The sequence below is a fragment of the Myotis davidii genome, unplaced genomic scaffold (assembly GCF_000327345.1).
Source record: "Myotis davidii unplaced genomic scaffold, ASM32734v1 scaffold113, whole genome shotgun sequence".
In the NCBI taxonomy this organism is placed as follows: Eukaryota; Metazoa; Chordata; class Mammalia; order Chiroptera; family Vespertilionidae; genus Myotis; species Myotis davidii.
Window position 1 is genome coordinate 281,812 of NW_006284356.1, and position 15,284 is coordinate 297,095.

The 15,284-nt window shown below is 40.5% G+C and overlaps 1 protein-coding gene across 3 annotated transcripts in view; it reads right to left on the bottom strand.

Moving 5' to 3' along the window:
• Positions 1-15,284, bottom strand: part of SAP130 (Sin3A associated protein 130kDa) — an 81,596-nt gene that overhangs the window by 33,394 nt on the left and 32,918 nt on the right. For 2 of the 3 annotated variants that reach the window (XM_006754767.2, XM_015571664.1), the window contains exons 11-14: positions 13,040-13,161; positions 6,453-6,755; positions 5,575-5,752; positions 4,656-4,760 (exon numbers count right to left, since the gene is read on the bottom strand). In XM_006754767.2, coding sequence (XP_006754830.1) covers positions 4,656-4,760; positions 5,575-5,752; positions 6,453-6,755; positions 13,040-13,161 — 708 coding nt within the window. The remainder of the gene's footprint in view (positions 1-4,655; positions 4,761-5,574; positions 5,753-6,452; positions 6,756-13,039; positions 13,162-15,284) is intronic. The other variant, XM_015571666.1, reaches the window with a different exon arrangement.

The following is a 15,284-nucleotide window of genomic DNA, read 5'->3' on the forward strand; positions in this document are numbered from 1 at the left end:
TGGATCTATTTAATGACACTTGCCTAACTCATTTCAGAAATATTCTGAAAGGGAGGATGGAACAGATCTCATTGGACAGGTTTTTATCGAAAACTCCTGTAGATGAAAGTGATGAAAGCGTGGCGAAAAGGGCAAAAATCAGCAATAAGATTCAGTTACTCAGTTGTTCAGTTCAGCCTTTCTCCTCCAACTCCATCAGCATCTTCAAGTCGTTTGATCTCCAAGGTAAATGCTCTACATTTAACTTAATAAAACAAGTGTATTGCACTACATTCTATTGTTCAGTATTGTGTTTTTATACAATATTTGTTATTTTTAAATACATTTTTCTTATTTAAAAACATTTGACAAAACAATTGCGGTGTTTTTTGGGTGTCCGGAATGGATTAATGGCATTTTAATTCATTGTAATGGTGAAAACTGATTTGACATACGAGTAATCTGAGTTACGAACTCCATCACGGAACGAATTAAACTCGTAAGTCAAGGCCCCACTGTATATGTTGCCTATGAGAGACTCAATTTAGATAAAAGACACACAGACAGAAGGTAAAGGGATGGAAAAAAATTTTTGTGCAGATAGAAAGAAAAAGAAAGCTGTGGTAGCAACACTCAGACAAAAGAGACTGTGAAGAGATAAAGGACATTACATAATGATAAAGGAGTCCAGCCAAGAAGAGGATATAACTCTAAATACAAGTGTACCCCACAGAGGAGCACCAAAGAACATAAAGCAAATATTAATGGACACAAAGGCAGAATTTAACAGTTAATACAACAGCAATTGGGGACCTAATACCTTACTTACCACAAGGCATAGATCACCTACACAAGGCAGTTAATAAGGAAACAATGGCTTTGATGTCATATTAGAGCAGATTACTTAACAAACATTTATAAAATATTTCATTCCCAAACTGCAGGTACACATTTTTCTCACATGCACATGGATCATTTTCCAGGATTGACCATGTTAGGGCATTAAACCAGCCTCAAAGAATTCAAGATTGAAATTATATCAAATATATTTTCTGCCCAAACTGGCATAAAAATAGAAATCAACTACAGCAAGAAAACTAGAAAAAACACAAACATGTAGAGATTAAATAACATGCTACTACATAGCCCATGGATCAAAGAGACAGTCAAACAGAAAATCCAAAAATAACTTGAAACAAAACACAAATTTCCAAAATTTATGGGATGCAGCAAAAACAGTTCTAAGAGGGAAGAGACATTTCTTCAAAGATATAGAGATGGCCAATAGACGTATGAAAACTTGCTCAACATTAGTAATCATCAGGGAAATGCAATGCAAAACCAGGAGACCACCTCACACCTGCCGGAATGGCTCTGAGAAAAGATAATGAACAGTAAGTGTGGGCGAGGATGTGGAGAGAAGGAACCCGCGGGCACTGTTGGCGGAAGTGTAACCTGGTATAACCACTGTGGAAAACAATACAGAGATTCCTCAAAACAATAAAGTACATCTACCAGATGACCCAGTAATTCCATTTCTAGGTTTTTATTAGAAGGAAATGAAAAACACCAGTTTTTCAGATCCCTGCCTCCTGCCAGCAGGGCTTGCACCACCAGGTCCTCCTGCTGCCATAGCAAGAGCTGGGTGCTGCAGCACTTGGCATGGCCGGCCAGCACCAGGGTTGCCTGGGGTTCTTGCCCATTCTGCCCTCCTCTGGCCAGATGACCTTGTTGGTGGGCTCTTTACAAGCCTATGCCATACAACTGTCACGGCACTTAGTTGAACTATTTTTTAAAAATGTTCATTTCAGCATTATCTAAAATAGCCAAGATGGAAGTAACTTAGGTATCCATCGATAGTTGAATGGATAAGGAAGATGTGGTACATATATATAATGGAATATTACTCAGAAATAAAAAGAATTAAATCCTATTTGTGACAACATAAATGAACCTAAAGGGTTCTATGCTAAGTGAAATAAATCAGAGAAAGACAAATACTGAGTAATTTCAGTTATATGTAGCATTAAAAAAAACCCCAAACAAAAAGACTTACAGAAACAAATGATGGTTGCCAGAGAGGAGGGGCTGAGGCTGGGAGGAAAAGTTGAAGGGTATACAGTAAAGAATATGGGGAAAGCACACTGTAAGATATATAAACGTCTAATCATCGTTCTACACCTAAAACTACTACAGTGGAATCTTGGTTCTCAAACCTAATTTGTTCCAGAAGGCAATTCAAGAAGCGATTTGTACAAAAACCGAATCATTATTTCCCTTTAGAATTAATTTCAATTGAATTAATCCATTCCAAACCCCCAAATGATTCCGTTTTAACCTTTTATATATACACTACATGTCTAAGCTCTATTGTTGTTCTCACAACTTTCCTTTTCACTTTGCTGCTATGGCTAACCTTCTTAGGACCCATGGTGACTTACTGTATGTATTTAATAATAAGCAGCAGCAACAAAAGCAGAAAAAAGAAACCCACCAAAATATTCACAGCACAATTTCTTGAGAGGTTACTGTGAGATTTAGGGGTTACTGACTCACACTCGCACCCTCCCTCCTTTGTTGGATGCCTGAGAGATGTGTGGCTGCTCCTACAGGTATCAGCATGAAAGGGAAGTGTTGGGTTGAGAACTGAAGTTTTGCTCAAGAACTGAGACATTTTTTCTGTGAACAGCTTGGTCGGGAACCAAACTGTTGAAGATGGGAGATAATCAAGGCCAAGGCTTGACTGTATATGATTCTATGCCAACTGTGCTAATAAAAGGGGCAGAGCAGACCCAAACTCAGAGGGGTGATGCAGTTCATCATGGCAGACAAACTCCTGTCCTGCATTCAAGTCACACAATGTGAAGGTCAGCATGTTCCCAATATTTTTGAATCATTTTAAGAAAGAAAACATTTGAATTCTCAATATTTCTAATGTTTTGAATTACAGCATACTAAGTAAATATTAGTTTCACTATTTTGTCATTTCCTATCTATTGTAACTGTCAGTTAAAATATTAACTGACAGTTAATATTTTCACAAGTGTTTTTAAAGCTCATATAATGATTTTATTTTGCCCCACTGATTAAGACCACTTTGCAGTTTCAGTTTGCATTTTACTTTCTAACATTCCTGCATTAGTGTGCAAAGTTACGGCCCCAAAACCTTGATCCCCGCTCTTTCCTCTGCCTGATAGTCAAAGACCAGGGAGCATATGGCTGACTCCTTCAGGCTCTTTAGCGTCTGGTGAGATGAGCCTTTCTGTAAGACAGCATCTCTTCCTCCATCAGTTTATGTTCACTTTACATTTTCTTTTTATTATTTCTTTACACTCACTAGAAAGTAATTTTAGTCACTCTTATATAATTCCAGATTTTAAAACGACACTTGGCACATATTAGGCATTCATAATTATTTGGAATGAAGTAGATCTAAAAATACTAACATGGTAAGCGATAAGCAGAAAAAAGTAAGATACAGAAAAATCAATCAGTAAGATCTTGTTTTTGAGGAAGGATCTGTCAATCTATCTATATGTGTATGTAGAAAAAGACATGGGCCAAAACCGGTGGGCTGGGTGGACAGAGCGTCGGCCTGCGGACTGGGGGGTCCCGGGTTCGATTCCGGACAAGGGCATATACCTTGGTTGTGGGCACATCCCCGTGGAAGGTGTGCAGGAGGCAGCTGGTCGATGTTTCTCTCTCATCGATGTTTCTAACTCTCTATCCCTCTCCATTCCCCTCTGTAAAAAAAAAAAAATCAATGTCTTTATATTGTCTCATTTTTATCCAAAATAATTTCACTTCTGGAACTAAGGTGACAAAAAATAAAAAAGCGTGAATGAACTATTGTCACAATGCCATTGATGATAGCAGAAATAACTGGGTGTTTACTATGACACAGGTTCTAAGTACTTTCAATGAGTCATTTTATTTAAAAAGTTAAATATCCCCCTAGCTGGTTTGGCTCTGTGGATAGAGTGTTGGACTGTGGACTGATTCTAGTCAAGGGCACAGGCCCGGGTTGCAGGCTTGATTCCCAGTAGGGGGGCGTGCAGGAGGCAGCCAATCAATGATTATCTCTCATCACTGATATTTTTATCTTTCTCTCCCTCTTCCTGCCTCTCTGAAATCAATAAAAATATATTTTTTAAAAAAACTCATTACAAAAAATAAAAAGATAAGTATCTGATGAGCTCAGTGTTATATATATATGCCCATTTCATAAGCGAAGCAAATGAGGGTTAGAGAGGTTGAAAACTGTGTGCCGGCCATACAGCTAGAAATAGCACATAAACAATGCACACAAGCAAATGATGTGAAATTTGTCACATGTGTGAGACTCTTTGCTTCCCAATTACAGTGGGGCCTTGACTTATGAGTGTCCCAACTAACGAGTTTTTTGAGATACGAGCCGTCTCTTGGCCGATTTTTTGCTTTGAGTTGCGAGCTAAAATTCGGGTTATGAGCCAGCTTCAGATACCCCACCGCTAGTTGGCGCAGCGAACGTCACAGTGAACGCCACAACATCAGCCCAGCACTTCAATTCATTGTAATGGTGAAAACTGATTTGACATACGAGTAATCTGAGTTATGGACTCCATCACAGAACGAATTAAACTCGTAAGTCAAGGCCCCACTGTATGTGGGGTTGGAGGCCTGAGTGACGTGCTCACCCTGCAGGCCTCGGGGACCCGGATGTGCTCCGCATGGAGCCCTCCACTCGAGGACTAGCTACTTCAGGAGGCTGAGGAGGAATGAGAGTTTTCCGAACTGCAATTCTGAAAGAGACAAACACAAAAAACAGCAGTTCAAGGGAATTAAAAGGCACACTGCCTAGGCTACGGACAGCAAAATAAAAGCACTACATTGGCTAAGTATTTTTCATGGATTTTAAAGAATTTTATCAAAGTAATATAGGCACGATATTATGAGAATAGTCTAACAGTACTACAAGACAGAATACAGCAAGTCCCTTCCCTCCCTCCTCACTTCTGACCCAGCATGCTCTAGGAAGCAGGCACCGTGATTCTTCTAGCTGTTTTTCTAGCACGCCTATCTCCTTTCTACTTCACACTATAATTTAAATCCATGGTAAGTATTGGTGATCATTACTGTGTCTGTGTATCTGTGCTGACCTAGCAAGTTCCTGGAAGACAAGTAACATACATGGATCAAGGCGATCAAAGACCAATACTGCTCAGACTGAGAACTAACCACTGGATTTAACAATGTGGAGTCCAGAGGGAGCTCGACACGTTCAGTTTCGCAGAGTGGGAGCACATGTTAGACAAGAGTGGATCTGAGAGAAGGTGGCGACAACCAGAGTGTCTCGTGTTACAATGCCTAATAATCATCCAGACGCTGGTCCTCAAGACAGCTAACACCTCAAACCCAACAAGCACCGTGTCTCCTGGTAGTGATGAACGCAGTGACTCGCACAGCTGGTAAGGGTGTAAGTGGATATAAACACTTGAAAACACTATTGGCATGAGCTATTAGAGCTGAACACAAGCACAGCCTACACCCCAATCATACCAGTTACGTAAGTGACACCAGAACCAGAGGGGTTACTGCACTACTGGGTTCACTCACCCATCTGTGGCAGGCTTCTTCCGAAGGATACTCGGCCGGGGGGAGGAGCCCTGGGCGGGGGCGCTGGTGCTGGCGCTCTGGCTGTGGGTCTGCACCACAGTGGTTGCTGCTGGAGTAGCACTGAATGGGCTGCTAATAGGATTGGCTACGATTGTGGCTCCATCTGCCAACACCATTGCTGGGAGACAGGCAGGGGCGGGGCAGACAAGAACAACGAGGAGAGGGAAATGAAAGAAACATTACTAAAGTATCACATAAGATAAGTAGAAACAATCAGACCACCAGACTTAGTGTCTCCATGTTCTGACCATCCAATTTCAAGACGATAGGAAATAGGAACATCACGCTCATGCGCCTAGAAGCAGAAGGCAAGTAGGAGGTTACTCACCTACTAATGCATGATCAATAACCATTTTCATTGTCTTACAGTCGTAATTATTAATAAAATGAGAAAAATACATAATTGTATAGTATATTTCAGGAAATCTTCTCCCAGTTTTGGTAAAATACAACCACGTTCAATCCTAAAAATGGTGCCAAACATTCCAGTCTATCTTAATTTTACAGCGTTACATAAACTCTCCTAAAAAACTCCTGCAAGGAATGAGAGTCCTCCTATTACAAGGTGAATCTGTTCTCTCAACTTAGAACCCTTTCCATGGAGTGCTCCTCACCTGTGCCAACAGCTATAAGGCTGCTCATGCATTTCTAAAGCCACAATGACCCTGACAGATAGGTTCTAAGCATCTCATGTTACAAAGTGAAAACGAAAACTTAGAGAAATGATGAGACCACAAGCCAGCAAGTGGCAGATCAGAATTGAAACCCAGGGTCTCTCTTTTCTCCACACCAAAGTTCACGCCCAACATGACAATTACCTGAAGTTTTGCCTTCAGGCGGAGGCTGCTGAGTCCCCACTGCTGCAGGCTGAAGTCCTTGGGTGCTGAGTGGGGTTGCTGAGTGAATGCCCTGTGTGCCAATTGGTGCTGGCTGTATTCCTGGGGTCCCAATGGGGGCTGGCTGGATCCCCTGTGTACTGATGGGTGCAGGCTGGATCCCCTGAATATGTCGAGCATGAGATGCATCCACTGTCATCAACTGCATGGGGTTTAGGTGAACTGTAGATGCCACCCCAACACCAGTCGGAGCTGTTATGGCAGAGTTTGGAGCCTGAGCTGAAACTGAAAATGATGCAAAAACTGACTACAATAGCAGCTTTGATTAGACACAGTCCACATAAGAAGAAAAACACCAAAGTGAAAACTGCACAACATCTAAATCCTCAAAAAAAAATAGCCCGGCCGGTTGAGCTTTGACCTATGAACCAGGAGGTCACGGTTTGATTCCCAGTAAGGGCACATGTGGGATTTTGGGCTCTGTCTCCAGTGTGGGTTGTGCAGGAGGCAGCTGATGAATGCCTCTCCATCAATGATGTTTCTATCTTTCTCTCCCTCTTCCTTACTCTCTGAAAAAAATAAAAATAACTACAGCCCCAGCTGGTGTGCTTAGTGGTTAGAGCATCTGGTCCAATTCTCAGTCAAGGGTACATACCTGGGTTGCAGATTCGATCCTGACTAGGCCCGTCAGGGCCCATGTGGGAAGCAACTAAATGGATATTTTTCTCTTTCCCCCTTTCCCTCCCTTCCACTCTCTCTAAAAATCAATGAAAAATATCCTTGAGTGAGGATTAACAAATAAACAAAAAAAATCACTACATAAAACCATATATTAACACGTTAAGTGCCAGGCCTGTTTTGTCTTCCTTTCCGTTTAGCCCGCGATATCCGATTTCACCGATATGCTGGCGGCCGGAGATCTGTGTAAGGTTGCGATAAAACTGCATGTACATCTTCAGATATATTTCTGTATGTATTTATCGCAATCTGTACTCTGTATTCTTTTAGAAATGCTTTCTCTTCAGTCAGTTGTCTGTGGTTCGTGTTCCAGTGCAGTTTAAAAATTTTTCTTTACCCGGAACAGTGACAATGTCAGAAGAAGCACGTGAAAGCGATTCAAGTGAAATTAGTTTTTCTAAGTAATGTCGTAAAGTCGTTCTTTTTTCTTCATCAGAGGATGAGGATAAGGATTTTGAAGAATGGCATGATCCGAGAGGTAATTAGCCAAGGACTATGCCTTTCACCTGGTCCCATGATCCTGCATAAATGCAAACTTTCCCGAAAAAAATGTCAAGAAATAGATTTGAAATATTACAAATGCTGAATTTTTCAAACAATAGGGAGACAGATGTTTCTAATCGTTTATGCAAAATACAACTAATAACATGAAATGTCAAAAAATATTATGATGCATCTGAAGCTCTATGTATCGATGAATCTTTGATACCATTTCGTGGCCACATAATATTTAGGCAATATTTAAAACAAAAACGCCATAAATATGGTATTAAATTATTTAAGTTGTGCTGAGGATCTGGGTACACGTATGCTTTTTGTGTATATGCAGGGAAAAGTTTAGAAAAAGAAAATATGACACCAACTAATGTTGTAATGTCTCTTTGTAGAGATGTATTCAATAAGGAACACACGTTGTACACACAACTGGTACACGAGTTTACATTTAGCATATATCAATGCTCATATTTTATTTAAAAATAGTAGCAAGAAGAATAGGAGTATCACAGAATTTCAGAAAAAATTAGCTGTCCATCTAACAAATTGTCGGGATGAAGAAATTCCAAGTGGCAGTGCTGTAAATATACCTCAAATGTCTCGTCACAAACTGCAACAAAAAACTAGAAGAGTGGCTAAAGTTCAAAGATATCAGTCTGTGAAACCTGCACAGGACAACCATTTCTGTGTAGACTGTGTTTTAATAATATTCATTAAAAATTTTTTTGGTAACAAGTAATATTTAGGTACATTCTTTTTTGATCTTCAAGTTATTTAAAATTTATGAATAGAAGAATATAATTTTTTAAATTGTATATCATCAGTCAACAGTGACTGACCGGCCTGAACCAGTAACTGATGAGGTCCGGATGGAGAGTATAGTGTCAGTCACCGGTGACTGACATGGCACTTAACGTGTTAAGGTGTTCTTCTCCACTCACTTCCTACCAATTTGATATGATTTTTTTGCAGATTAATAGAAATAGCATTAAAAAAAGCAAAAAAGCACTCTATTAAACTCCAAATGTGAGCCAGGCGATTGTGCTAAATAAGTAATCTAAAACTTCTGAGACACACCTATAGCTCCCAATAATAATTTTTGTTTTAATTTATAGAATCACTATATAGGCATTTCTGAAATACAATAATTATAAATTTTAAGTTCCATATACCCATTAAAAAGAGAGAACAAGCAAGTTTCCTTTTTCCTATCAGGCAAACACATCATCTATATGTACATTAAAAAAAAACTCAAAAACAACAAAACTGAAAATAAAAGCACTCCCAGGAAGCAATAACAACAAAAAAAAACTTTCTCACTACTTGTGGAAAGAAAACAAACACAACTTTTCTCCCCAGTTATCAAAAAAAATCCAGAAGAAGGTATCTACACCCTCATCCTTTACAACAGCTGAGATATAGAAACAACCTCAGTGTCTGCTGACAGGTAAGTGGATAAAGAAAACGGGACACACACACGAATACTACTCAGCCATAAAGAGGAAGGGAATCTTGCCATCTGCAACATGGACAGACCTTGGGGTATTATGCTACGTGAGTAATCCAGGAAGAGAAAGACAGATAATGGATGAACTTACCTATCTGTGGCATATAGAAAAAAAAAATACCAGTACACCAACTTCACAGACACAGACAACAGATTAACTGTTGACTGAGGCTGGGCTGGGGGAAGTAGGAGGGCTGGAAGGGGTAGGTAAAATGGATGAAGGGGTCAAAAGGTACAAACTTCCAGTTACAAAATAAGTCATAGGGATGTAACATAGCATGGTGACTGAATTGCATATTTGAAAGCTGTTAAGAGAGATCTTAAAAGTTACTGCCCAGCTGTCATAGCTCAGTGGTTGAGCGTTGACTTATGAACCTGGAGACCACAGTTTCATTCCCGGTCAGGGCACATGCCTGGGTTTCGGGCTCGATCCCGTGTGGGGCGTGCAGGAGGCAGCCAATCAATGATTCTCTCTCATCATTGATGTTTCTATCTCTCTTCCTCTCTCTGAAATCAATAAAAATATATTTTAAAAGCTATCACAGAAATTATCAAATCATTCTATTGTACACCTGACACTAATATGTCAATTACACCTCAATTTTAAAAAAGATATAATTAAAAGTTTTATAAACCAGAGGAAAAAAAATTTTTTATTATGAATGAGAATAGTATAGTGAAGTTAGTACACGTGTGTATTTCCAGCCATTGCTATATGTCATTCTTCTCTGCTGTAAAATAAATAACCCACAGAGCATTATTTGTGTCTCTGAGAAGTGAGCTTTGTTGTCTCTGTTCAGTGGTAGTTGGGTTGTCTGCCTGGAGAGGATGCAATTAGTCACCGTTCCTCTCAAGGTCACTCACTGTGCTCAGCCAATACTGAACTGCCATGCCTCTGTCCTCTCCGTTCTGAGCGATGCTTTCCACATATGACTTCCCCGAGGAAGGTCATTCCTGACTTCCAGCCCTACTGTCTCATGTAGAAATCACATCTCGAACGGCAGAAGCAGCATGGTTTTGCTCAAGCCTCTCTTCTGGGACCCCATACTTTTGTCAATTGTAATATCTCTTTAAGACTCTAAGCTCGTTGACAGCAAGATCTGTTTAAGAGTCAGCTTTACGTAGGTCTGTGAACTGAAGGGTCCTGGGTTCAATTCTGATTAAGGGTCCATGCCCAGGTTGTCGGCTTGATCCCCAGCAGGGGGCGTGCAAGAGGCAGCTGATAAATGATTCTCTCTCATCATTGATATTTCTAACTCTCTACGTCGCCCTTCCTCTCTGAAATCAATAAAAAATATTTTTTTAAAAATAAATAACATTTCTTTAAACAAAAAAAGTCAGCTTTAAAAAGAAAGCCTGCCATAGGACCTTACATATAGTAGAGTGTCAATAAATATTTGTGGAATTAATAAATGCATGAACAAATAAATAAATGAATGAAATACACCTCTGAAACAAGTGAAATTTCAGGAACAATTTGAGAGGGATCAATCACTTACAAACTATATAGGTTATGTATATGTATTTATAATTACATAGTCATATAAATATTCTACTAATATCTATTGGCCCAACAAGATTCCATCTTTATAAGGAACTAGAGACGTTGAACAATCCTATATAATCCTATATAATAAAAGGCTAATATGCAAATTGTCCCCTCGGGAGTTTGACCGAATGGGAGTTCGACTGCTTGCTATGATGTCAGAGAAAGACATCCCCCTCCCTCTCGTCTGCAGCACGCTGGTGCACAGACTGGGATGGGAAGAAGCCTTGTGGCTTGGGCTACTCGTTTTCAGGTCTGCTGTAGTGGTAAGAGAAAATACTTGGAATAATAATGTAGAAATACAGGTGACTGGCAGGATGCGCAACACTACTGACAGTGCTAGTATCACGGGTTTTGACAATAAATATTTATATACAACTAGAGGCCCAATGCATGAAATTCATGCAAGAGTAGGCCTTCCTTCCCCCAGCTGCTTGCACCGGCTTCCCTCTGGCACCTGGAACCTGGGCTTCCCTCACAGCCCTGGCTTCGAATGGAAGGTTGTCCAGAAGGACATCTGGTCTAATTAGCATATTACGCTTTTATTATTATAGATAACAATGTCAGCTTAAGAGATACTCTGCACAGCCTTTCCAGTTGGCTACTATCAGAGAAATACACGTTTCTCACACGCTACCTTCTGGAGACAGGCACAATGACGGCACTGTGAGAGAGGGCCAAGGTGGGAGGAAGAGGTAAGTGCTGCCACTGAGAAAAAGACTTAAGACTTTGCATCAATAAGCTTAATACTTCTGGCAGCAATTAAGCATGACTTGATCTCTGTAAGATTGTTAATAAAGAGCCGAAACCGGTTTGGCTCAGTGGATAGAGCGTCGGCCTGCGGACTGAAAGGTCCCAGGTTCGATTCCGGTCAAGGGCATGTACCTGGGTTGCGGGCACATCCCCAGTGGGGAGTGTGCGGGAGGCAGCTGGTCGATGTTTCTCTCTCATCGATGTTTCTAACTCTCTGTCTCTCTCCTTTCCTCTCTGTAAAAAAGCAATAAAATATATTAAAAAAAAAAAAGATTGTTAATAAAGAACATGGTTAGGAATGTCCTTTAAAAAGATATTAATTTGATGTAGAACAAAAAATGACAGAATATTCAGGAAAATTCAGCTACTTTTTCACATTAGAGATAAAATTAGAATAAAATTTGGAGAAATTTTTATTAAAAATAAAACCAACCAATATTCAAAAACCAATGCAGAGATGAAGGAACTGGTTTTTAAAGAGATTTAAATACCATGTTTTCAAAGTTTAGACCAGCATTCCAATTGAAATATGCCATATGTGCAATTTAAACATTTTCTGTAGCCAAATTCATAAAGTAAAAAGATGCAGGCCAGATTAATATTAGTATATGTTTAAGTTATATTTTGTTTTAAAAAAAAGATATATTTTGTTTAACCTAATGTATCCAAAATATTATCATTTCAAAATGTAATCACTATAAAATTTTTATTAAGTTATTTTACATTTTATTTCTATAGTATGTCTTCAAAATTCAGGGCATATTTTGCTATTACAGCACATTCTCAATTCAGATAAAAATTTTTTATTAGAAATATTGGATTTGTATTTTGATTCCATAAAATCTACATTTTGAGAAAGTAGTTTCATATCAGTAAGTTTTTCCAAACATATTTAAAGTTTGTCTAGTTTTAATTAACTAAAACAAAAAATTCAGTTCTTCATCTGCGCTGAGTCCCCCACCTCCCGCTTCAAATGCTCAATGGCCACCTGTGGCCCTGGCTGCAGGCCTCGTTTGCACAGCAGAAGGCAATGTCCACAGCAAGACAATCTGGGTTTCTCATACCTAAAGTGAGCTGAGTCCCAAGGAACATATTATACAAACACTGACGTCTAAGAATTGTTTTCTGGATAAAGAAAACATGCTATTTACAAGAAAGAATAGTGAGTGTTGAGCATAATTGGACTAACATTAAAAACACAACAAACGCCCCATAAAACAAAAGAAGCCCTGTAAGAGTGCAGCTTTATTCGTTTTAACTGCACTACCATTTTAAGGTGTAACAAAAATTGTTAACATAATTCTCCTCAGGTGGGACAAAAATCATGCAAATGTCACTAACAATACTAACAACTTTTTATTAAACAAAGAGATGGTAATTTAAAACATTAAAGCTTCACATTTTAGCCTGAAATGAAGTTGAACATAGAAACTAGAGTAGTTAAAGCCATAGTAAACACCCAGTGATCAATTTCTACCTCATTGCTTGAAAAATGAAAATGTTAAGTCATCTTTACAGTGGGAATCATACCTGGATACTGTCGGATGGTGGACACGGAGCTGGTGATTGGGGTGTAAGTGTGTGCCGTCAGTGGGTACGCAGAAGGTGGGTATGTTGGCAAAAAGTACTGGAACTGGACAGGAACAGACGGTCTATGGATGGAACACAAATAGTAATGAACCAAAGCGGTCTATTGTCTTCTTTACCTACAAATGATCCTGTCCCCCAGACCCTCTTCACACCCTTACTGCCATACCAACATCTCAAACAGTCAGATCAAAGGACACAGATCTACGGAGTAGTATCTATATACTACTATCTATATACAGAGGCCTGGTGCACGAAATTCATGCATGAGTGCAGTCCCTAGGGCTGGCCAGTGATCAGCGCTTATTAGGGCGTCTCGCATAGTCCAGATTGGGGCCGGGCCGGCTGGGGCCAACCTCCTGGCTGGCTGGCCCACCATCAGCCCTGATCAGGGGCAGGCTGGCCAACCTCCTGGGGTTTCTCACCCTGGTCGTATGGCCTCCACAATAGCTCTCAATTACTGGCCAGGCTGAGGGATCCCATCTTTGCATGAATTTGTTTTAGGCCTCTATTTTTAAAATAAATGAATATTATAAATGACTGTATCAATAAATGTAAATATACATGGAATAATACTTAGCAAAACTTACTAAAAAGCCCACATTAATAAAAGGTCTTCCCTGTTCAATTCCACTTGAAAGACCTTAAGGTCATACTATTTTTACTGGCAAATTTTATCAAATATACATAATCCAAACTTATACAAACTGATTCAGAGACCAGAAAAAGAAGAAAAGTGACCTTAGCTTACTTTTTTAAAAATATATTTTATTGATTTTTTTTACAGAGAGGAAAGGAGAGGGACAGAGAGTTTGAAACATCGATGAGAGAGAAACATCGATCAGCTGCCTCCTGCACACCCCCCACTGGAGATGTGCCCGCAACCACAGTACATGCCCTTGATGGGAATCAAACCAGGGACCTTTCAGTCTGCAGGCCGATGCTCTATCCACTGAGCGAAACCGGTTAGGGCCTTAGCTTACATTCTGAGGTTAAGATAGCCTTGATATAAAAACTGGACAGGGACAGTATGAGAAAGGATTATAAACAAATCTCACTCTCTACACTGACACAACAGTTCCTAAACAAAATTGAATCAATCTATCCTACATAGTCCTATATAGTAAAAGGCTAATATGCAAATCGACTGAACAGCAGAACGACCAGTCGCTATGACGTGCATTGACCAGCAGGGGCCAGAAACTCAACACAGGAGCTGCCTCCTGGTGGTCAGTGAGCTCCCACAGGGGGAGCGCCGCTCAGCCAGAAGCCCTGAGGTGAGCTCACAGTTGGTGAGCACAACAGCGATGGTGGGAGCCTCTCCCGCTTCCAAGGCAGTCTTGGAACATCCCCGAGGGCTGCTGGACTGAGAGAGGGTGCAAGCCAGGCTGAGGGAATCCCCTAGTGCATGGATTTTGTGCACCGAGCTTCTAGTCCTACATAATAAAATAGAAACATGAAAATCAACCGTCCCTCCGCTACACTCAAGTCACGCCCACAAACCACACCCACCAGCCAGACTGACTATGCAAATTAACCCGAAAAAGATGGAACTGGAGAGCATTATGCTAAGTGAAATAAACCAGTCAATGAAAGAAAAATACCACATGATCTCACTCATTTATAAGCATAACCAATGGACATAAGACACTGGGTGGTAAGGGAGGCCGGGGGCATGTTAAGGGGGGTGGGGGAGGGAAAGGAGACATATGTAATACTCTCTGTAATACTTTAAGCAATAAAACAAAATTTTAAAAAAACACAAAAAAACGAAAAACAAAAAAAGATGGCAGTTAATTTGCATACGCAGGTGTCAAGTGCCCCAGGAGGTGACAGTGGCCTCGGCTGTAGGCTCCCGGGACCATTGCTGGCCCAGGAGGCGAGGCCTGCTGTGCCTAGCCACGCCCGCAGGCTCCCGGGACCTTGCCGGCAGAGAGCGGGAGGTTGGGAGGTTTGGAGGACTTCGCAGAGCAGGAGAGCGCTGGACATAGAGCAGAGTGAGAGAGGGCGCGGCTCCCTGTAACCCAGCTTCCTCATCACAGCTGTGGAAACTGACAGCAGGGAGGAGGAAGTCCCACCCCCCACAGAATGAGCTAGAATCAGCCTTTGGTCAGACAGCTCTCAGTGGCCTGATAGCCAGGACTCTCATTCACCTGCATCTCAGACCGTGATAGTAGAAAGGTGGGAC